This window comes from Lepisosteus oculatus, chromosome 2 (assembly GCF_040954835.1).
Source record: "Lepisosteus oculatus isolate fLepOcu1 chromosome 2, fLepOcu1.hap2, whole genome shotgun sequence".
Classification (NCBI taxonomy): Eukaryota; Metazoa; Chordata; class Actinopteri; order Semionotiformes; family Lepisosteidae; genus Lepisosteus; species Lepisosteus oculatus.
In genome coordinates, this window is record NC_090697.1 from 7624275 (window position 1) to 7648450 (window position 24176).

Here is a 24176-nt window from a genome sequence, read left to right on the forward strand (position 1 = left end):
TGATGTAACACGGACCACAGCCTGCGTTCAAAGAAAACTTTAAATTATGAAGGATAAGAAAGTGAAGTTACTGTATATAAAGTAAATTGGGACTGTTAATTCGGCAGCACCTTCTGAAACTTTGCACTTCCTGTTGCATCCGGGCCACATAGTTAACATGTCTCTTTCTGAGTCAGTATTTCACAGACGTAGTAGTAGATGACTCAGAAAATATTCCGCAAAGCTAATATTACAGTCTCCGTAGAACCCATGGCGTGTATGACTTCATAGGGATTTACAATCTTGTATTTTATATAGGGTTATCTGCATGTGCGTATTTCTCTATGCATATGAGGCTGCAGAAATACGTCTTCACACCCTCTATCTTAATTAATTCATTACACATCTTTATCATCTGGTAAGACGAATAAGTGTTCAATAAACCTAGAGAATATATCACTGTTCAATAAGGATACTTTCGCAAAAACAAAATCAATAGTTAATAAACTAAATGTTACCAAAATCCTCAAAGTATTTAAACTCAGTCTTCTTGTCTTCTTGCTTCTAATCTACGACAAGTGAAATATATGAAACAGGTTTATATTGCATGGGACTCTACAAAGTCCCCTAAGACAGAGCAGAAAATCCTGTTGCTGGATTTCAAAACATTCTAAAGCAAAGCACTGGTGAATCTTTCAGGGCTGATGCAGTGTTATGCTCCAGGCTGTAGCTTGCATTCAGCTTGCATTCCCACGACATTTTCACAAGTTACCGTTCTGCTCTCCAGTATTTGTTCCCTGTTTAAAATTGGATTTTTGTTTTCTTCAATTGGAGGTACTGAAGGTTAAAATACAGGCGCAGTTAAGTAGATGCATTTACATGCAGTGCCTTGCAAAAGTATTCAAACCCTTGTATAGTTTTCACATTTTATTGTTTTACAGCTTACAGTCATGATACTTTGAAGTAGCAATTGCTACAAACGTTAATATACCCAACCGTTAATATGCTGAAGAAGTAATTGAAGTCAGAACACAGCAAGAATAAATATGAAGTCGAATAGCTGGAGTAAAAGACTTCTACTGCGTAATTATTAAAGAGTAGGCAGAGCTCAATGGGTCACATACCTCATGACGTTATTACTTCGAAGGGTTAAAGTATATGTGTCCCATCACTTATGGTCACTTGAAATCACTGAGTTGAATCCAAAATACATTTTGGACAGTTTTGACTAGAGAAAATAAATACAAAAATCTAAACAAAAAGGATACAATATAAATACAATGTTACATTTGTATTTTTTATATAAATCTTATTTACAAATTTCTTGACTGTGAGGCAAGTGAAATAAGTTTTGGTTGTGTTGCCTGGGTGCCTTGGGATGGCGTTAGGTGATTTTTGTTGTTCCTTTTTCATTGGCGCTACAATTTATAGTCTGGAGTGCACTGTTTCTAAGCAGAACTTGTTAATTTTATTAAGTTGGGTTTTTTTCCATTTTTCCATTTTGGGTTTGCTGCTTGCATTTGTTGTATCCACAAAGCTTTTTTATAGTTTACAGTTAACAAGTTAACAAGCTGTTTGTTAGTCTGATATTAAATTTAAACATGTTCAGTTCTCCAGGCGGATTTTCATATCATTTTTAATAAGCTTGTCTTATTTTTCTAAAGACCATAATAAAAAGAGGCCGATGACATTCTCCACCAACAATGGAGCAAAGAACTGCTACTGTACTGTTGAAATCTTTAATGCGGTCATAATAAGCAGCATCTTGTCCTTGAAACATAGTGGTGCACTAGGCTTAGCTTCAATAGCAGAAAATATGAGAACATCCAGCAAGAACTTAGCAAAGCCTCATTTTTTACTACAAAAAGTTCATTCTTCACCCTTTGTAAATGTCTAAGAATAAACACAATCCTGCACCAGAAGAACTTGCCTTTTTCGAAGAACTTGCTTTGAAAGCATCTTTAGACCAAGAGGAAATGCTGGGTAAAGCAACACTGCACCACAGCTGCAGAAAGAACCCTTTTCTACCACAGATGTAGAGTTCATTGTCGTCTCTTACATACACAAGTGGTAGTACCGCACACGCTGTACCATGTTCTGAGTCGATGTGCTCTGGGTCACACATCCGTGAGGAAATTACACGGAAATACTAAGATGTCCTGTGACTGGGACAGAAAGGGTGTCGATTAATAAGTATGAATTAGCTGGAGTGGAGAGCATGGCCTGGCCTTTGACACGTTTGTGACTCCGTACAAACACAAAGGCAAAAGTGAAGTCAAGTATTCCGCATGGTAACCTCCATTTCCTTCACACACAGATAGGAAAGAAAGTGGCAGGAATCTGTTACAACGGGGTTCAAGTCACAAATACGTGATGTCAACTGGAACGTCATGTAGAACCGTAAATGATGGGCGCATGTGAAATGTGTGTCCTTAATGGGGAGCTTCAATATAATATTTTCAGCTGTTCATTTTTTAATCTTGGGTAAGCTTTCCTGTGTTTTCTTTGTTGCTTAATGCACGCTGTGGAGGATGGTGGTATCATTTAAGTGTTGGGTTGGGGTAATGGAAATGTTTTCTTTAAAGACTTCTTTCCCTGCTTATACTTTGTACACAAACTGCATATTTTATTAGCTTTTTCCTGCCTTCCTGTCATGAAATTCTCCTTTGACATTCTGGGTACATCTTTCATAATTTCAGGCGATTGGCTGCACCGTGTCTCATTTTTATTTTAAGAACTGGAGGTAGATACGTCTGCTACATCACCTTCATTAAGTTAGTACTAATTATAGGTGAAATAATTTAGGAATGATTTAAACATCATTCCATTAAGTTGTTTTTGTGGTGTAATGGAGAGAAACCAGCCTTTCTTGGTTGTTTTGTAGATAGCTATTAAAAATCATTCCTTATCCTCTCATGAGAATAAATTATTTGTATATCATTCACAGATCACCCTCAACCCCCCAAAAAAAAACTGTCAGTACAATCCAGATATTTCAGTGGTCAATTTGCGCCTTATTGCAGTTTGGCCTTGGCTGGAGCACCCCAAAAAAATAAAAAAGAGAAGGGTCACCATCGTTTTGAGACTAATTCAAAGACTGCTAAAAGGCTGATCCGGTTTCGACTCGTGCTATCTGGGGAACGGAGAGATACAGACTGCAGATGGGAATAAAATGCTTAGGATGCAGGGCCATGCTTTGCCAGCCGTGAGCATCAATCATGTCTTCCAAGAACCGAGCCACGCTGAAAAAGGAACCCACTCTGTACAGACATCTAGCATGCAGTTTCAGCCATCCCTTTGTACCGAAAATAGAGCTGCTTGTGTAATTTTCCTCATTTATCCCCTCCTTTCTGAATAAGTGCAGCTTTGAATTTGGGTATAGCTTTGATTTGTGTGGTTCTCATCTGTAGGGGGCTTTGAATTTTTGCCTGAAATACTGTAGCTGTTTTCTTTTCCGTTCCCACACGCTGCTGAGGTCAAACCTGTCTGGATATCACCAAAGGCACGTCCTGCATAAGCTGATTTGGTTAAAGAGGCAGGACTTGTGCTGCAGGTTTATTAAATTCTGTCACCTTTGACAGAAAGTTTTCTCCTGCTAGTTTTCCTAGTGAAATGCTGTCATCCTTATTATCACTCAGAATTCCAGCCATGAGGATGGTGGGACAAATTGCTTTTATTCCAGTGTGTTAGATTGTAGGCTGCACTGCACTGCACTGCCCTTTTTGTGTTATTTATTTGCAGATCTCTAATGCTCTTTAACAAAGGGATTATGTTCCTGACACATAAGTCAGAGTTTCTTGGGGATAATTGTGGGCCAGGATTCTAATATCATTAGCTCTTACATTAATCTCTAATCATCATAGATTGTTGAAGTCAGGAAAGAAAATATTATGTAACCCTTTTAAAACACAGGTTGAAATAAAAGGCTTAGGATTGTAGCTCTTGCCTTGCCCAGAATGTAGCTATTAAAAAAGTGTTCTGATTTTAGAAAAACAACGGCCTCATACTGGTTATGTTGTTAATTGTAGGACCTCCGGTTCACATTGACCAATTACAGTGTATTAATTCAAATCAGGAAGGCAGACTGCGGAGATTTAATTGATTACTGTCAAATGCATCAGTTCTCACTACTGCAAACCACTTTAGTACCTTTCTCATAATTTCAGTTGAAAAATTTCACTTCTCCACATTGAGGAGTTAAAATATGGGTATGTGTATGTGCAGAGTTATTTGAGTTTATTTGATTAGTTTTCGATTAATTCAACAACTGTTTCACAAACTAATTTTAGCTTTTATAAAGAACGCTTTTAGTAGTTTAGTTGTACAAAAGGCAGTTTTATGTGGACACTTCTCAGTACTAATAGGTAGTTTCAGTCAACAAAATATTTCAGTTGTCTGTGATTCTGTGCTGCTGTAATCCTGAGGCACTGCCATAAATGTGAACCTGAGATGACATTTAGTTGATTCCTTTCCATACACTCCTATTCATATTGTAATACTCTGTGCAAACATGTGGCCTAAACAGGACACATGCTGCATGGAAATACTGTATATTTTCATGTATTTATGAATTGCACATTGCTGTTTTTTATAGTATTTGATATTGAAACCATTTTCATTGTGTTTTCAGGTTACTGTATATTACAAACATATCAAATCAGTTTTGAATGCTGTACATAGTTATTAGTAAATTACACTGGTTGAACTTTGGCTTACAAACTTCCACCTCAAGCACCAATAAAAGCAGTTTCATGAAGTATAATTAAAAGAATGAATGGGAAGCAGAACCTTGCAGTATTCAGGGAATCATTGAGCTGCTCAGGTGTCCAGTCTGTAATGTTATTCTCATTCATGTTTGATCTTTGCGACGTTAACAATAATTAGTATTCCATAATAAAAAGAAGAAATAGCAACAGAAATAGAATTCCTAGAAAATGTGCAATACGTTTTTGGTTTGCATAATTTATATTGTTTTACCCTTTTTCATGCTTTTGTTTTATAGAAATAATAATGATTCTCTGCAAGGTGGCAAGTCTGCAAGGAGAAATCGCCGATGCAGTAATATCGGTTACTGTCTAACATCAGTATCTACAATTCACTGAGTTGTTTTATGTAATCAGTACACCGTTGTGCACTAATCAGCAAAGATTAATGCATTTCTATGTGTCATTTTTTTCAGTGCAACAAAAATCATAACTAACAAAGCGTTACTAGAGTTGGCAATCAAAATCAACCAAAGTCAGCAACAATATCCAAACTGGTTCTAGCTAGATAACAGAAAGAATGCAAAATACTTTTTGGGCTGATCTAGGCTTGGCTTCACTGCCTGATCTTGCAGTATTATTTTGCAAGTGTAGGGCTACATTGGGAATTGGTAGATCTTCCAGGCAATTACCATTAGCAGACAGGCCTATAAGTACTGTACCAGGTGGATGTTTGCAAATTGGTGGTGGTGGTGGAGGGGAGTTCCCATTACCTGTAAAGCACTTCGAGTGTTGTGGAGTGTCCAGAAAAGTGCTGCATAAGTGTAAGAAATGATGATTATTATCATCAATAAATACTATTGCTTACACTTCACCTCTTGTAACTGTCTCACAGACTCTGGGCAAAAGGTACCAGGAACAGTGAAAGTCCCGCAGTGTGGAGTTTCATTTTGGAAATGAACAGATTCCACCAAGTCTTCTCCGTACTACCAATGGAAATCTGATTGAAGGATTGTGAGGGAATGGAACAGGCTAGCCTGCCGATACCCTGGCTTCCTTCAAGAAATGGCTCGGTGAGATCTCTGGGTCAACGAGCTACTGCCAAATTGGGCTCTCTCATTTGTAACCTTCCTTTGTTCTGAGTGGTACGCTCTCACGTTCTCTAGTTTTTTGGTTTTCGTGACAGGGCACATAGCCCATACACCGAATGGACTCTCCATTAAAGCAAGACTGATTAGCTGCAGTGTTATGAACACGCTAGGTTTCAGAAGATACGTATCGATTTCCCTTCTTTTGAGCAAAAGTGACTCCTGGTCTGAGGTTGCTGAGGCACTGTTGCAGCTTGTGCATGTAAATTGGAACAGGGAAAAAATGTTCAGAATATTGCACATGCAAGACTGTAGGCAGCTCAAATGTCAAACTGCAATACGCTTGTTCAGAATTGTTAGACATAGGGGTCGTGATACAGTTAAATATTTTTAAGAATGCATTCAGACATATGGTACTATCAGTTAATTAAATTTTAATCAAATGCTAACATTTTTCCTGTTAAGAAAACACTGATTTGTTTGCTAACATTTGAGAAAGACAGTTGACATTTCCTTTAGTGCAACGGTCCTTACTCTGCATACAGCTAGTCTCTCCGTATACAGAGCAAGCTGGGCATCTTCTGGGTTTGCTGTGTCACGCGCACGTCTTCTGTTTTTGTTTTTGTTTTTGTTTTTGTTTTTATGATGTTTCTGTCAATTGTGCGATAAACGTCTGTCTTTTTTTCCGGTGGGCTGTCCCGTCTCGGTTTACGGAGGTAACTATGTAAACGCGACGGCACAGTAAATTTCTGTCTTCTGACACGAGTAAAAACTGAACTTCAGCTTCACCACAAAAGAAAAGGCTTTACTTTCACTGAGCTCACATTCCTGTCTTTATCGCAGAGCTAAGACTCATCCAGCCTCCATCGGGTGCTTTTGTGGTTTCTAGTTATTGCTACATGACCCATATTTTCATCTTATTTCTTTCATTGTTTCATGTAGTTGTCTTCCTCTGTGACATATCTGAACCATGTGTTTTACTTTCTGATCTGTATGAGAATAAATGTGCTTAGGAGAGCTGACAATCTGAGACTCAAATAGTGTCCGTGCTATGCTCGGTGGGCTGCACAGTGTAGGCACAGAATTTTGTTTTACACTGTACGGTACAAACTAATGTTACTCCCTCCAACAGGATATTTCCATTATATCTGGAGTCCTTTCCAATGTAAAATCTTCAATAGGGGCATTACATCTGTGTTAGATTCTGTGTACTGCAGTCTTACAAATGCTAACCATACAAATGGTGACACATTGTACATATCTGGACACATTAACCTTTTATACGATGTTAACCAAATGTGTCATTTCAAGGTCTGAAAAAAGTCTGCTCTATTATAAGACACTACATAACGTATTCTTTTTTATACCTGTTAGTCATATTCAAACACTTTATATTTTTTTTTCTTGTTTGTATCAGCCTATACTGTATATATGCAAAACCTCAACACGTAAGGAAGATATACAGAGGCAGCATTTCAGGTAGACAGCAAAGAAGCATACTGTCTAGGTCTTCATATAAGTTTCCTTAGCCTCACAGAAGAAATGTGTAAATTATAAAAAAAGGTGTAATATCTGTTTGATCTCAGTGCAGAAGCCGTGTCAGTAATATCTGCATATAGTGCCTTACAAAAGTCCTCGGTGCCTTCCAGGCGTGTCACATTTTGTGGTATTGCAAATGAGATATACACATTTTATGAAGCGAACTTTAGCTTCTCCCCCAATAAATCCTTTACTTTCACATTCATATCTTTATCACAGTGCTTAGATTCGTCATACTTCAAAGTTGGAATTTCCAACATCATCCAGCAACGCTATCCTAACTGTCAAGCATGGTGGTGGCAGCATTGTGTCATAGCTCTGTTTCTCATCAACAGAGACTGGGAATCTAGTCATGAATCTAGTCATGATTGAGATTAAATGGATTGGAGTAAACCAGACAGTTGTTAAAGGACAACCTGCTCCTGTCTTATAAAGACCTTGACAAAAATTCACATTTCAGCTGGGCTATGACCCCAAAGCACAAGGCCAAAGCTACAATAGTGGCTTAACAAGAAGTGTTATAAAGCAACCCCCAAAACCCCCCTCCATCAAATGTAAAGTACAAAACTATTAGCAACAATATTAAAGGAAGAGCAAGTATCCTTGTTTTAATATTAGATCTGTCCTAAAAGTTAAATGAAAAGAGGTTGTTAACTGTTCTCCCAATATCAAAAATTAAGGTTCTTCTTTAAATTCCCTACCATTCGATTTGCTGCTTTTTCATTATTTCTGTTATCTCAAATCTCTTTTTTTTTAAGCGTGAAGTAAGCTTTGTGTCAGAAATTTTTGAAGGTTTTTTTTTTCAAACTCTTCCCACTGAGGAATTCCCAGACTATGACTTTATCTCACCAGTGCAACCCTCATTTCAGAGAGGAGGCTGGAGGTTGATTAATAGTATATTCCCATGTCACTATGTAGTCAAGTGCTCCTTTCACACATTCAGTCTAGTCATGACTTGTTATGCAGAGATTGCTTGACCCAGGCTAAATTCTGACATTCCCATCTTGGGGCACCTGGTGTATGAAACCAACATCTGAAACATGTAATACCTTAATGATCAGTTCTCCAAAGGCTCTTAGTAATTTTCCAGCTGTTGTTGAACTTTGTTATAAGAATTTTTCTGATACAGAATAATCAGAACCCACTCTTTTCCTTTCACGTATTTTTTGAACTGCTGAGGGATGCAGTTCGAATTCAGTGTGCGTTCAAAACTATGGTGTTAAATGTCAGTTGTTATAAATCATTACGCGCTCATATTAAATTTTCTTTTATGTGCTGATATATCTGAAGTGATGCTTTATCTAAGAGATAACATTTTAACGCCAGTTACCTCCCACACAAGGTTTCCGCTCAGAGTTAAACTGAAGAGTCACAGAGCCAGCCGAAATGTGTCATTGTCTCGCCAGAGATTGTAAGTCGCTTTTGCAATGGGCACATGCCTGAGACTCTGGGGATCAAGCTGAAGGAAGTGTAAGGAACCTTTAAAATGTTATTTCCTCTGCGCAATATTAAAATTCAAATGCACAACTGAAAGGAATTTTTATGCAGGTCGTGATATGAGACAAAGTTTCAGATTTCTATAGCACTAGGCGATGGCACTGTGCCGTAACAGTAATAAATGAGATTTCCTCCGCACCTCTTATCGATACTGCTGTATTTGATTTTCATTTTCAATACTATTGATAACTGCTTGGTGGTTGCGTAGCAAGTATAAGACGTAGCTAAAACATAAGTAGTTTTTTTTTCTCTATTTTTACTATTCTGTGTGATTATAGGGAGATTTAGGGCTGCTTCCACAAGACATCTTTGAGACGTTTGTGCAATGATTTCTGTAACCATAATGTTTTGATAGGAAGGCGTAGATAATGTCAATGTAGGTTGTCCACCTTAAAGCTATGGGGCATTAATAAGAATCTGTTGCATTGTATAAAGATTAGTGCATCCTGCACATGCGACATGCGTATTGTAAGTAGGCTTGTCGTTCTGCAGATTTCATGATTGTCAAAGGTAAAAGGTAAAGGAGTTACTGTACTTTCCTAACCAACATTTCTCATTCTGGAAATTCTATTCTGGGTCATTCTATTTTAAGGTAGTGTGAAACAGAACTACAGAAAATGTAAATTTTTTAAATGTTGGATTCTTCTCTGGGGCCGCAATTGACTTGTGTTTTTCAATACCAGTACTGACAGTACAGTATGTGTCGCACTGGGATTGGTGGTGGTATATAATTCTACATAAACAAGCACACACACACACAAACACTCACACTCTTATATTTGTAGGAGGACAGATGTAGGTGGTTCTAAGATCTCTCTTTCCTATGATAATACTTTCCATTTGTGTTTTGGCATTTACACCATTAGAGCTACACTCTTATACATGTATTGTTATCTGTATTGCATCTGTGCTTTGCTTTATTCATGTGCATTGCCATAAAGATTTTCCCCCCTTTGGATGGAGTTAAACTTGGATCCACAGTAAGGAGAAAGGTAATCATCGATTTACAGATTTGCATTTTCCTTTTCATTCCTGTGTCATCATTTACTGTAAAGAATACAATGAAATTAGCCAGGATTAGCACAGAAAATCCTGCTTTACATAGATGCCTGTCAACTGTACTGGCAAAACTTAGCAGCCAACTGGCTTATCAATCATGGCATTAATTGGCTCGTGGATTTTGTTTAAGTGGAAGTCTCCTGAGTCGTTTCACGCTAGAATGCAGCTCAAATACCTCATCAAATAGGAGATGCAGAATGCGGTGTTACTAATTAGTATCATATTGACTAACAGTCAAAATTTTTTTTTAACAGAAAATTAGGCTTTTCTTTTTTAATGTTCTTGTTAGAGGTTTTGTTTGATTACATGTCTGTAATAATGTAATATCAAAAGATTGGACTTTAAAAGTAAAATATCAGATTTAAATGAAGCAACACCCCGGTTGATAAACTGACAGTTATGTGTTAAGCAGAACCTGGACAATGTTTGCATCAGCAGAATTTTGGCAGTAGTCTGTCTGGTATTGTTAATAAACACCATAGTTGTGAGTGCAAATCAGTTCTTTGTTTCTTCTCTTATAAATATGATGCTTGTCTGGCAGGCAACACAACCGGGAAAACAGATGATACATTTTTCAAGTCTATTCCTTTTTGGTTAAAACAGAAAAGATGATCAAAAGGGTGTCTTCTGTTCTCAAGTTACAGATGCACCGGTATTCCTGCCACAGGTACGCAGTAAATGCTTTTAGATTATATACAGTACATAACCTTTCTTGTACTAACAGACATTTCTGTGACTCCTCTACACCGATGTGCTTTCAGCCATCTCTGAGTAACGTTTCCAATGATTCTATTAGCTCCAGTCAATACTCACTTAATAAAGTACTTCCTATGCTGGTTGATGAGGATTTTCTCTAGAAGCAAGCTGGAAAAAAGCTTCACTGGGAAAATACAATAATGTGAAATGAAGAGAAATTACACAAAATGAAGCTGTTTCTATTCCATGCACTTCTGCATGCCTAATAGTGTACCATGATGATGTTGTTGCTATTAAATCCTTATTTTGAATAGTGCAGCTTTTTACAGCTATACTTATAAACAGGAATCTTTTGTGTAATGTCTTTAAGTGGAGAAATCGATGAGAAAGAGCAAAACTGGCATCAACACTAGCAATCATCATCACACAGATCAGTTCATTTTTGATGTAAGATGCGCAATGAATGAGGCTTGTGCTTTATAAAATGTTGCCTTTATAATATTTTTGTGTTATAAATATCTCAGTATTTCTGTCACATGTCTGTGTTACCATATTAGAACCCGTTATGACTCACTTTGGTTTCTGACATGCACTGTGGGAAGTAATGATTCATCTGAGCTGCATTTAATAATCCTGGGCCGAAAATACTCTGGCACAATGTCTTTTACACAGTGCAACATGAACACGCAACCCTGGTTTTGAGCTTTGCATTGTGTCATGTTGTCTTGTTGGCATTTTTTTTAGGAATGCAAACGTTGTTTGACTACAGTCACAGGAATGTAATGACCATGGAACTTAACTGGATGAAAACGGCAGTAAAAAAAATAAGGGGTTTGCACAGTCGTTGTTCTAAGGTAATATCGTGTTTGTCTGTATTGTAAGGCAATTCCTGGCATGAACTGCATCGCTCACGTGTTTGGAAGGAAGTGGTGTAAAGTACTGTAGCGTTTCTCTGTTTTATCTCTCTTGCATTTTAAGAATTTTTGCCTCTCTTGTATTTTAAGGATGCAATATAGTGGCTCCGCGGTTTTGTCTTGCATAATGTTGAACAGTTTCTGCGGCTTCGAAACAGCCTTGATATAACCAGCACAATCACACAGGTGGTCAGGTCTCTTTTCAAACCCTTCGCAATCAATACTGAAAGAGTGATGAGCTCTAAATACTTAAGTATTAGCCGCCATTCAAGTTAAACTTTCACGGTATTTCAGCATCATTTTGAAAGTGTTACTGTTCTTAACTGAGTGAGGATATATTTCATGCGGTCTTCTATCATATCTGATTTTTGTGTATGTATATATCTTAATCTGTTCTGTTTAATCTTATATAGATATGATTCTGACACACTACTTAGCCTTACCTTTGACATGAAACTCGTAAGATCATTTAGGACAAAGACCTAATCCGGACAGTACCAAAGGAGTAATTAGCCAAGGATCATCAATCTTTTGTTACAGTGTGATGTAGATTTATCACCAATGAATTTTCCAGGCGCAGAAATCCTTCTTAGGAGAATCTACTATTGAATATATTTGCATTTTCTCATCTATTGGTTGTTCAAACACCTTTCTTATGTTTAGCGAGGAAGGAAGGACATTTTTGTGTGAAAATGTTGAGCATGCGTAAATTTACAAGCTCGTCACAATGTAGCTTTAATCAAACAACAAAATGTCATTTTTAATGTATTGTTATCCTACCGGCAATAGTGCTTTTAGGTGTGATGCTGATATAACCCTGTACTGGGAATGCATTATCTTTAGACACATCTGTGTTGCAAAACTGCAGATGCAGAAGCTGGAAGTGAATAAATAGAGCAAAGATTTACAGAGGGCGGATAGACCTGGGAAGACTGTTGGTCATAGGATTCGGTTATTGTATTTTGTTAAATTGTGTTGGCCACTTCCCACATTATATTTTTTTGTAGTGATTTATTCCATTATTGGGGTCAGCTCTGAATTATGAGCAATGTTAGAAAGCCCAGAAAATGTGGAATCTTGTTTTTATGATATAATATAATATATATTAGTATTAAATAATCAACTAAAGTATAGACATTTTAGCTCAAGTGCTTGTTGTTGCTTTTGAGCCCTCATGATATAAACATTGCATGGGGGGGTGTTTTCACATTATAACAGGTCCTTGTAAAGCCAAGAACAGAAGGCATTTCTTTACCCAAAGGGTGGTGGGAGAATGCAACAAGTTACCCAGTTATATTGTTGAAGCCCATACCCTGGTTTATTTCCAGAACAACCTAGAGCTACTGTACAGTACATAGGTCAAATGGCCTCTCATTTGTAACCATGCTTATATTCCTGTACTGTTTTGATAACCTCTGTTTTTCTAATGGCAAATGGTGTGTGTTACAAGCACTGATTTACATACTAAAGATTAAATCTTATTGCTGTGGGTTGTGAGGCAGCAGTTAATTGCCTGAATTGAAGACCCTTAAATCAACTGTCATTACTGATATGGAAGTATATATCAGTACTTCTGTAAGGAATTTTAAGCTAGAGTAGGTGGCAAACTGAATGACTAAAAGATAAGATTTTGAATTCCAGGAAGAAATGATTTGTGGAACATTTAGTGAAAAATAGCTTGGTTTTAACATTGTAATGATGAATAAATTAAGCCTTAAATGAAACATATATGATCATGTGAAGCAGAATTAAGCTAGGAATTTTGTAATTATGTCTTGTTTTTGATGTTGTGCAGTGTTTTGCAATAAACATTTTGGTCAAGCAGGTCAAATTAAATAACATAAACAAATTAGTACGTACATTTCAAGGAACGTTTGGAAGTTTGAAATGAGATGATTAAGGAGTTTGATTTTAAAGATCCACAAAAGCGACTACGATAAATGTGATTCCTTTATGTAGCATAACTATTGTTGTGCTCTTTGTTTGTTAAGATGCAACCCATTGAAAAATCAATCATGATAAAAAGAAGTCAGGGGACCCCAAGCATCATATGAGAAAGCTTATTTCCGAGAACTGGGTTTAAAAGGGTCTGTATGTGCTGATTGTCTTCGTGTACACTGACAGGGCTGCTGTCCTTGTTTGCAACTGCATACTAATTGTAGCCATCCTTTGTTTTAATTGAGCAATACATCTAAGTAATTACTTTCTTAGTGTTGTTTTGCAAGAACACTCAATCATATAATACAATTCAACAGCTGTATTTTTTCAAAAGATTTTCACATTTATTTTAAGACTATATAGCTACTTGACATTATGAATGTTGTGTCAAGCATATCATTGATCCATCTTGCATAGATATGCAGGGATTGGTACTGATTTCTTCATATCACTCTCTTTCTCCGGAAGCAATTACCACACAGATTTATTTAACCCTTCTTGTCAAACAATGAAAACATCCTTTCCCTCCCCGTGTAAAGATAATCTCTTTAGTGTAAAGCAAGACCATTAGCTGGAGAGCAGAGCAGATGTGTACAAGCATAAAGCACAGGGGCAGAATAGAAGGTGAAATTTCCCATTCCAGTGCGAATGAGCGATGAAAGTCAGGGCCTCAGTGTCATGCCATTAAAGTGTGGTGTATAAATGATGCTGCCACAGAGTGCTACTGCAGGCATCATGGGAGTTTCTCTTTCTGGTAAATTACATCACTCAGCCAGACCTGGAGGAATTGCATCTGAATGAGAATAAAGACTGTCAGCACCAAACTCCAGATATTACAAGTGGCTGCAGGCTTTGAAATCTCGGCTTTGCAAAGCCATGTTTCATCCCGTGCATTTTCAATTATAAATGTGTCGCACGTGGCAAGGAGAAACTGAAGCATGAATATTTAAACTGAAGAAAATGCTAGAACTGGTGATCTGCCAATTGTTTTGCCCGGGCTTATATGCCGGTTTCTGTCATTTATTTCTGTCTTGGCAAGAAGCTTTTAATGCATTGCTTCACAGCAAATGTGGCTTATCAAATTGAGGTGTTAAATACCTCTACATGTGATTGAGATACAACTGTTATCGTGAAAGTCTAGATGTTTTTTCTGTGTTCCTTGACATGAAAGGTGGCACTTGTGCAGCGACTGAATGTTTTCTTAAATCCTCTGCACTCGGCTGTTTTGTTTTTTTACTTTTTTTTTTAGAAAAAAATGTTTCAATTGTATATTTTATAAGCGCATGCTGATCACAGAACAGCTTCAGAACTGTGGGGTCATCAATTCCCTCCAATCACAAAATCTTCCGTTGAGTGAGGATGATTTTATTTTTATTTTGTTACCGTCATTGGCTGCATATCTATTGTGGGGAATGTAAGATAGCATTTTATTTTCGGGTTACCCCAGAAGACCCGTCGTTACATTGCTTTTGTATGTAAATTCATGGGATTATTTCAACACATTTTACAGAAGTAAATGCTCCGTCTGCAATAATACACAGAATATCTTTTACAGATACCTGTCTTTGCTATGCTTGTGGTATTAATCATGGTTGTGGAATTTATTTTTTCTCCATGTGATTTCAGTGTACCTGGTCTATCACTCTCATGCATTTAGCATGACTGTACGTGAGCACGGAGAGAAAAGATAGGTCTGTGCGATTGTAGGCTTTCTCTCATCATACCCTTGATGTGTGAGTGTTACCAGTAGTAAGGCACACCAGAATGCTCATTCTTCTCTTCAGCTGTTACAACTAGACACTAGCAAGTGGGATGAGACAGTGAGTTCTGCCAGCTCTTCAGGCAGCTCTTCGTGTCTTAGGAGGAAGGATTAACTGACTGAATTACTACAGCGCATCCTCCCTGATAGCTTGGCTGTGAGGGTGGATTTGGTTTCAGATGATGTTCCATACACCTTCACAGTTTATATCTTAGAATAATTTGGGATCGTTCGGATTTCATTCCAGTAGAGCTCGTCATTACCAAACTTCATTATTTGCATAACTTTATTATCATAGCCAGCAGCCACAACACCCTGCAGTTCACATCTGGTGACCCACTGAGGCTCAGCAGGTGTGAGCCTGGTCAGTACCTGGATGGGAGACCTCCTGGGAAAAACTAAGGTTGCTGGTGGTTGTTTGGATCTGTTGTGTGCTGTTGTCTGAAACTCAGTTCAATTCAGATCAGATTTATTTAGGAAGGGGAAGAATTTTTGTTGTTGTTGAGAAGATTCTGAAAAGCATATAAAAATATCTCAAGCTTTATTCTGTGTCATAAAATGCAGTGGAGTGCATTTGCCACCATCAGAAAAGGACTCAGCATTTGGTGGAGCAGCCTGTTCATGTTTCTTGTGAAAAGCTTTAAATATGAAATATTTTAATGAATCATACTGCATCCACTCCAACAGAAAATGGATTCTCGGTTCTTACAGTCCCTAATAAATTATTTACAGTTTGCTGATAATCCCTACAGTTTAAGTGCTGTGCCAGAGCTGTCATGGCAGTAGTGACTGCAGATTTTAAAAACAGCAAGATTGCCTTCCTTGCAGATTCACATACACTTCAACACAAACATGCAATGACAGCACTGTAGCAACCTTGTAGCTAAGCAGTACTCAGTTCCTATTATTTCAGCCTTATAGTAGTCTTGATGCTGAGCTACACCGAGGGGTCAGTTTTTAATCTCTCAGTTTGCCAAAGCAATTGCGAATGAACCCGATAATTATAAAAGAACTGACAAAATTATTTTTAATCCTTGCTTTGTATTTGTATCAAAGAATAAAAACCCTTATGTGTGTCAGTGTTGCTAGGCTACATGCCTGTTTCATTGCAACACTTTTTTTCCAAATGTAAAAAACTGAAGATTATAATTTAGTAAAAAAAGGAAGCATATTCACAGAATCACAGGCTTTGCTTCTGTTGATCCTATGAATGTTCAAATACTCCCCTACAAATATCTTCATGTATGAAGATTTCATTAGGGGTGGATGACTTTAAACCACTGGTTATAAGGAGGTTTCACTACAAAAACTGGAACACTCTTGGTTTAATTAGAGTAAAATTAAAATAAAGTAATAGGGTTTAAAATATATTTTCTTGTTTCTCCATAACTCAGACGCTGGGTACAATTTTGCAAGCCCATTTTCTCAAAGCAGCCACTAATTTAGTGGAAAAAAACACATTTGACTACAGAATATAATACTGTACTGTATGTCACTAGACGTGTACCACCTCGTACTATACATGTGATTCTTTCTTTCTGTGTTATTTCTTATTCAAAACATGGTAGCACGGATCAGAAAAGACTGGATGTGCTGACAATCATTATAACATTTTATTTAGTAAAAAAAGGGAGATCAGGACAACACAGTGGCGCAGTGGTTAACATTGCTGCCTTGTAGCAGAGGGGCCCTGGGCTCAATTCCTGTGTGCAGTTTGTATGTTCTCCCTGTGTTTGTGTGTGTTTCCTCTGGGTGCTCCAGCTTCCTCCCCACCTTTCAGAAACATACTGGTAGGTTAACTGGCTACTGGGTAAACTGGCCCTGTTATGTGTTTGTGCCTGTGTGTGCCCTGTGATGGATTAACGTCCTGTCTTGGGTGTAACCCACCTTAAACCTGTGGCTTGCCGGGATAATCATAGTTTCTCAAGTTTGCCTGGTAATTTTTTTCTTCTAAAACTAAAAGTGATTTCAGCAGCTTCTTTTCTCTCAAAGCACAGTTACATTTTGCAGCTTAACTCCAAACTGTAAAAGCTATACTCACTGTCTGGCTGTCAATAACAGAGACATAATTAACATGTAGGGTAATAAAGTGAGAGTAAGACACCAATGACACTGAATTTAACAACAGTCCTGAAAGTCGAAGAATGTTTGTAGATGAAAATCAAAAGTTAGGTAATGCAAACAGGGTATATTTGACATTTAATGTATAATTTATCGGGATTTAATAAGACATACACAATTTTTGTAACGCAGAAAAGGGAACAGAGGTTGAAAGGGTAAAATACTGCTCAGCTTTCATGTTCACATTCATTACTTAAGTTGTTTGTGCTGTTTCGAAAGTGTAGTTGTCGAGGAATGCATTGTAGTAGGAAACTGGTTGTGGGAATTGAATTGGTATTGTGCAGTGCACAGAGGTTTATGGTTCCACAAAAAGCTGCAAGGACGCTGAGGGAAATAAGTATTGTGCTACAAATGCACTTTTGAAGAACTCTAAATTAAATTATATTTCAGTACTTAAAAAAGATCAATTTAAAGTTTTGGTAGAAAAAACTGAGAAACCTTTGCTGATCTTTATTAATAGAATTCCTGTAGGCAGTCTGTAATAGCTTTTGTGTTTTTTTTTAAGATGGCATAGAATAAAACTCCATTAGTGAATAACATTATACTGTATGAAAATTGGTATTTTTTAACAATTAAAAGTCTCATTTTAAGTGGATTACTTCACCTGGTTTTGGTGAAGTATTCCACTGAATCAAAGTATATTATCATATAACTGTTTTATATGTCACAATATACAGTATACAGTACTATAAAAATGTATAAGGGACTGGTGAAGATGCTTTATACACCTTGTGTTAACTAAAGCCTATAATCAAAAACATAAGAAAGGTAACAAATTATGGGAGACCATCTGGGCTGTCTAACGTGCTTTATTCCTAGTACGTGATAGATCCAGGAATCCCATTTGTTTCTTGAAGGAGGCCAGCTTCAACAGTGTGGCTGCATCGCTTCTCCCAGACTCAATGTCAGGAAATGTCTCAGTCTCACAAGTGTGTCAACAGCACTGTGTTGTACCTGGGTACATTTGAGAGCAAAGTAAGGGTTTCAGGCTCTTCACCTAACCTTAATCCTGGCTGCAAACTCCAGCCTTTAACCTTAATCCCACTATATCTTTAATTTCTTAATGGTAATATCTCACTATTTCAAACCTTTTGCTGAAGATACATGTTAGGCCTCCTTCGTTAATATAGCTTTCTCATCCTTCCCAGGTTTGTGACTGGTCATCGGGCAAAACTAATTCTACACAAGAAGTTTAAATACATAAAAATATTCTGAATTTGCAGGACTGATTCCAGCTAAATAGTTCCTATTAAACAGGTTGATATATGGAAAAAGTGCATGGTACGATTGCCTAAGCTGAAACCCAGCTTTTTTCCACAGAGTACAATAATATGCAGTGTTTGTATAGAGGAACTACAAAAGAATACTTTTTAGAGGCATATTTATCACCTAAGAGTTCCAAACCTTTGTTCCATTTGATATTTCTTATTTTATTAAATGATTTCTTGATATTTGTCATACTATTCCTTGTCTGGTTCTGATTTCTCACAAACTCTGGCATCCTATCATGTCTGACATGATACTGACAATGTAAATGGCTAAAATGAACATGCAAAGAAACACAAGCTAAACGCTGTTTAAAGGAAAATGTTCTGCTTTGACTATAATCACGTACATGTACTTAACTCGGCATTAGCTATGTTGTTTTAGGGGAAGTTTATGTATCTCATAGAAACAGCAGGGCAATACATTATTTTATTGTAATCATAGTAGGTTTTGTAGGACAGACAGAAGTTCGTAAAGGAACTGCTGAATATTTCATTATTATTTCTTTTTTTGAAACTTCCTGGCTTAATCAATCATTAATGAAGGTGAAATCATTTGAATTAATTAATTTCTTACATTCCTCTTTGGCTCTGTTCTTTCTGGGCACATTTTGCATTACCAAAATTGTTGGGTTATGACACAGTTCAAGTCAAAAGTTTGAGTACATGTCCTCGAAACCAGGTTTTTCATGATTATCTGTGCTTTAAACTTTATAAACTTGTCTACAAACACTTAATATTTAATTACGTGATAAGTGTACTTATAATCTTAAGTGAACTGCATTGAAAATGTTAATTTTTCATTTTCAATAAAATGAACACCCAAAGCAAGTGGATTTCAGTCTGAAGTCTAGGTTAGTTAAAAGTCAGAAATGTGTATAACATGGTGTTAGAACACTCAAAGAAATTTAAAATTGTCTTTGTTAGATGTTCTCACAGTTAACCTCATTTACCTTCTCTCACCAGTTATTGGTAAACAGGTGAGGGTTCACGATTACTATAAATATAGGGAGCATGAGCAAAAGTTTGTAATTCCTGAATGAACGTGGCAAAATTTGCTCAGTTAAGCAAGGAAAAAAGACAGTCTATAATTACTTTAAGAAATGAAGGTCAATCTTTTAGACAGTAACTGTTGTGGCCAAGACTATCAAATGATATGAAGAAACTGAGGACTGAAAAAGTTCAGGCAGGCCAAAGGTGACCTCAGAATCAGGGAATACGTTCTTTAGAGTCACAAGTCTGCGAAACCGGCGACTAACTGCTTCCAAAAGTACAAGCTGAGCTCCATGCAACTAGAAGTACAGATGTTTCAACATCAGCTGTTCAGAGGAGGTTGTGTGAAGACATTATTTTAGCGTTTAAGAAAAGCTGTTTTTCGTACAAGCAGCTGAACTTACAAAACAAATATTTTGTAGTTTTGTACTTTGCTAGCACCAAGTCTGAGTTCAAATCTATAGTCTCATTTCCACTTCCCAGTGAGTAGTTTATAATCCATGACTGATTGTAATTGTAATGTCATTGTAAGATTGTAACAGCTAGTGTAAGTAAACCATTACCAGCAATATTCATCGCACTGAAGGATAAGACTGATTCTTAGGACTAAGTTAAGTAAGAGAGTAAATGTTTTTGGAAATCCCCAGTCACGCTACAAGCTTGGTGGCATATTGTTTTAATTTGTTTAAGTGTTGCTTCTTTGTATTGAGAAATGAACGAGACTGTAAAATCCTTTCTATGCTGGCAGCACCACTTTGTCCAAAATGCGAAGATATTTGCTTGTGATCATGTCACCTTTCACAATATCACCCCTGCACTGAATCGTACAAGCCATGACGGTAACTTACCTTGTTACTGTCATGTCCAGATTGTCAAAGAAAGCAGACAATGTATAATTGGACTAACAACTCCACAGCATGTGTTTCTGTTGTTATGTACCCTATTTTCTGTGGCCTTAGGCCTTATCTGTGCCATTTCTGTACAATCATGTTTCTGATCCTTGGCTTATGGCTGATTTCCCTGCTGTAAAATCCTGAGAATACGGAGTGGAAATACTTGAGGGTCTACCTGTGTACAGTAGTTGTTGACCTATTGCTTGCTAGCATTTAGATCAAACCTCTAGTCTGTTGTTATTAGCCTTCTCCCTGCTCTGTCCAATGAGCTGTCTATTCTGTGCTCTACACAGTCTTTCATTTCAGTACATTAATCACAACAGTGGACTTCAGGAACTAAGGTGTTTCATTATTTCAACTACCATTTCTCATAGCGCTGCTGTTATCATCGATCCGCATGTCATACCAACAGGAACTGGATATGAATTGGTACACATGATCTTCACTTATTTTTAACTACCACACAGCCCCTTTAGTTCTATCTATAATCGATTCACTAAGAATTTTAGAAAAAAAGCTAATACACAACAATTGAACCTTTCTGTTTAGAGATTGATTATGTGGCCTGTTCCACAGACAGTGACAGGAATTTATATCTTACAAATGTGCGTGTGAGTGATTATCAGGTTTAAAAAAGGGATCTCGAGTTTAATTGTTTGAGTAAAAGCATTTTGTGAGACAGTGGCAACATGTTAGAGATTATTTAGTATTAATATTACTTTGAACAGTTTTGATTGCCTTGTATGTATGAACCGTGTAATTAAATTTCTTTGCAGTCTAAAGTACATTTTATTAGTGGGGATGTGGAACAAGGGGATTAGTCATAGAACCTATTATTAATTCCCCAAGGAGCTTGTGTGCTGTAGTTAATGAGCCACTGAACCAGTTTTTATGTCAGAAAGGTTAAAGGAGAGCTTTTACTACATGTTGGAAAAGTATTTTTGCCATTCATCATGCAGTTGCTACTGTGGACAAGAAAAAAGATGTACTCTTAATTCATGAATACTGTGGATTGATTTTTTTTTATTTTCAGATCTTAGTGGTGAGGCTGAATATGGGTATTTAAATAAATGTTATTGACTAATGTTACGCTAACGAACATTATGTTAATCTAGATTATGTTAATCTATGCTTACTTTTCATAACACAAGTTATTTTAACTTTAGTGTGCAGGGTGTCAGTATTTACAGTATCTGTGGTGGCCTGAAGTTGTTAAAAGTCCTAGCAGTCAGGGTTTGACTGGGGCTCATGACTCTGTCTGTCTTCATCTGCCTCAAACGTCATGCAGAGATGAAGCAATACTGCAAATGAAACAGTTCATTAATTGCTTTTTGTTGCTTTGGACGATTTCACTTTGCATAAGCAAGCCTGAGAGTGAATCTGTAAAATTCTGACAATAAGACTTTTGTATCACCATTGTTATAAATATTAATATTATATTATTTAAATATAAATATGGCCTTCTGTACATAAAAAAAAATATCATTGCTGTGTCTTTGTTAAATACACAACTACATATTTACTGTAAAGGAACAAGTAGTAAGTTTATTTCATGCTGAAAAGAGAAGGAAGAAAACACAACGTTTTGGCTGTGGAGCCTTCTTCTCACACCTGAAGAAGGCTCCACAGCCGAAACATTGTGTTCTCTTCCTTCATTTTTTCAGCATGGAATAAACCTATTACTTGTTCCTTTGCAGCCTATGCATGCTGACGCAGCTGCCCACCTGAACTACATATACTGTATTTGTTTGTTGTTTTATGTTTTATATTAATACACACAAGGAAAACATGCTTTGTGTTTGCAGAACTGGAAATAAGTGCTTTGTAAAAAAAGAATACTGTCCTGTTGTTGCTTGACATTAAGGCACAAAGTCCAGATGTAGCTGTAGTTACATTGTGCACTCAACTTTTGCCACTGCAGTTCAGTTCTCCATGTTCAGAAATATACGTTGATCCCCATTAGCAGCTTTGAGGGAAAAAATCAAACATTTTTTGAGAGTTTATGTGACAGACTGACACAGCTCTGGAAAAAAAATGATTCAATTATATTATTGAAGAAGAAGTTCCATGTCAGTCAGTTCTCTCTCTCCCTTTTCATGTTCTTTTTCTTCAGAAAACTACAGCTAGAGCTGGAAAAATGTTTGTTACATAGTGAAAGTTGGGTACCCTAGAAAGAAATGAGGTACTGCACACTGCTATATCAGCATGTGAAAGCAAAAATGTGATTTGCATTCAGTGCCTTGTGTAAGTATTCATAACCTTGCGTGGTTTTCGTGTGTTTTATTTGAAGTTTAGTCATTGCACATTAAAGTGGCAGTGAATATTTGTTACATACAAGGCCTACTTCATGCATTCAAAGCAAAAAACAAAAAGAAGTGAATAGATAATTAATATGATAGAATAATCAAAAAGTCCTGATTGCATAAGTGTCCAAACCCTTTGCTGTGACAAACCTAAAGTAAAATAGGTGCAGAAAATTACCTGCATGAGCCTCATGTTTAATTCAATTTTTGTTGCCAGTGGTGCTTCCACCTGTTGTGTTGAGTGATTTATTGAGTTCAGGGGTCCAAATACTTGTGCGATCAACATATTTTGATTTTTTCTTTTTTAGTTTTGCTGAAATTAGTTGTCACTTTTCTTACCCTTAAAAGTGTGTTAAGATTGAGCTTTCAGTTTTTTATATATTCATTTTTTTAAAATGCAATATTTTGTATTTTCGCAAAATGGGACACTATAGGAAGGGTCTGAATAATTTTGCAATACACTGGATACAACAATAACCACTTTGTCCTCCTAAAAATACTACAAGAAAAGTTTAACCTGTTTGCCTTTTTTTTCAATGTAAACATTGAAGAAACTGTCATGACCATATGGCAGTGCTTTGAGTTGTGCTGTATACTGTATTTCCTACTGATTTCCGTGATGCGTGAAATATTTTGTGAAAGATACATTGTTTACTCTGAACTGATTCCAGTCGGTTGGTTTTGGGGATTCTTTGATTGAGGTTTTCCATGCTGCTAAAGTTAAGTTCCGGTTTGGAATAAGCCATTTAACTATAGGTAGATTTTACAGGGACATGCAGATCGTTAAAATGAAATGTGGATTGAGGGAAACTTTATAATTACCACATTCCCCTTTAAGCACTGTGTTTTCCATCATATTTTTATGCCCTGATTTTTAAATAATGTATTCAGGCTGGAGGTATTAACTCAGGGCGCTGGTGAGGATCCAAGCCTTCAGGACAAGTAAATATTGACACCATAAGGGAGGCAGCTTTTCCTTCTTCATTCAGCAGAACAGATTAATACTAATCCTAAACCTTCGGATCTATCACTGCTTAGGGGAAGCAGTGGGAGACCCTGAAGCCAGAGATCTGTAGTGTAGATGGATGTCAGAAATGCCCTGAGATCCCAGGCTTTTGATCTGTGTAGGAGTTTTATTCTGAAAGCCTGTTAGCTGCATCGCATTTTTTTTAACGTATAACAAGTTAAAATGCCTGCAGTGTGATTCCCTTTCCATCCTCTGCAATTCTAATTAAAAAATAACGGGACCAGATACTCTTTTTCTCCTTCATTGTGATTGAAATTCAGCTGTTCCGTGGCGAAGCACAGGCAAGGAAACGCTAGCGGAAGATTGTCATGTTTTAATTGTTTTGAACCTTGCATTCACATCTGGAAGTATTGTTCTTGGAAGACAGGTCATTACCCATCCAAACCAAAAAATAACATTTAG

General features: G+C 37.0%; 1 protein-coding gene across 7 annotated transcripts in view; it reads left to right on the forward strand.

Moving 5' to 3' along the window:
- bach2b (BTB and CNC homology 1, basic leucine zipper transcription factor 2b) overlaps window positions 1-24176 on the forward strand; it is a 100516-nt gene that overhangs the window by 48702 nt on the left and 27638 nt on the right. Inside the window, exon 1 of one of the 7 annotated variants that reach the window (XM_015354941.2) lies at window positions 8715-8779. The exons of 5 other annotated variants lie outside the window; for them this stretch is intronic. Coding sequence is in view for 1 of the 2 variants with exons in the window: in XM_006626154.3 (XP_006626217.2) it covers window positions 11344-11415 (72 nt within the window). In the remaining variant the exon portion in view is untranslated. Of the gene's footprint in view, window positions 1-8714; window positions 8780-11321; window positions 11416-24176 lie in introns of those variants that run through there. One more of the 7 variants, XM_006626154.3, reaches the window with a different exon arrangement.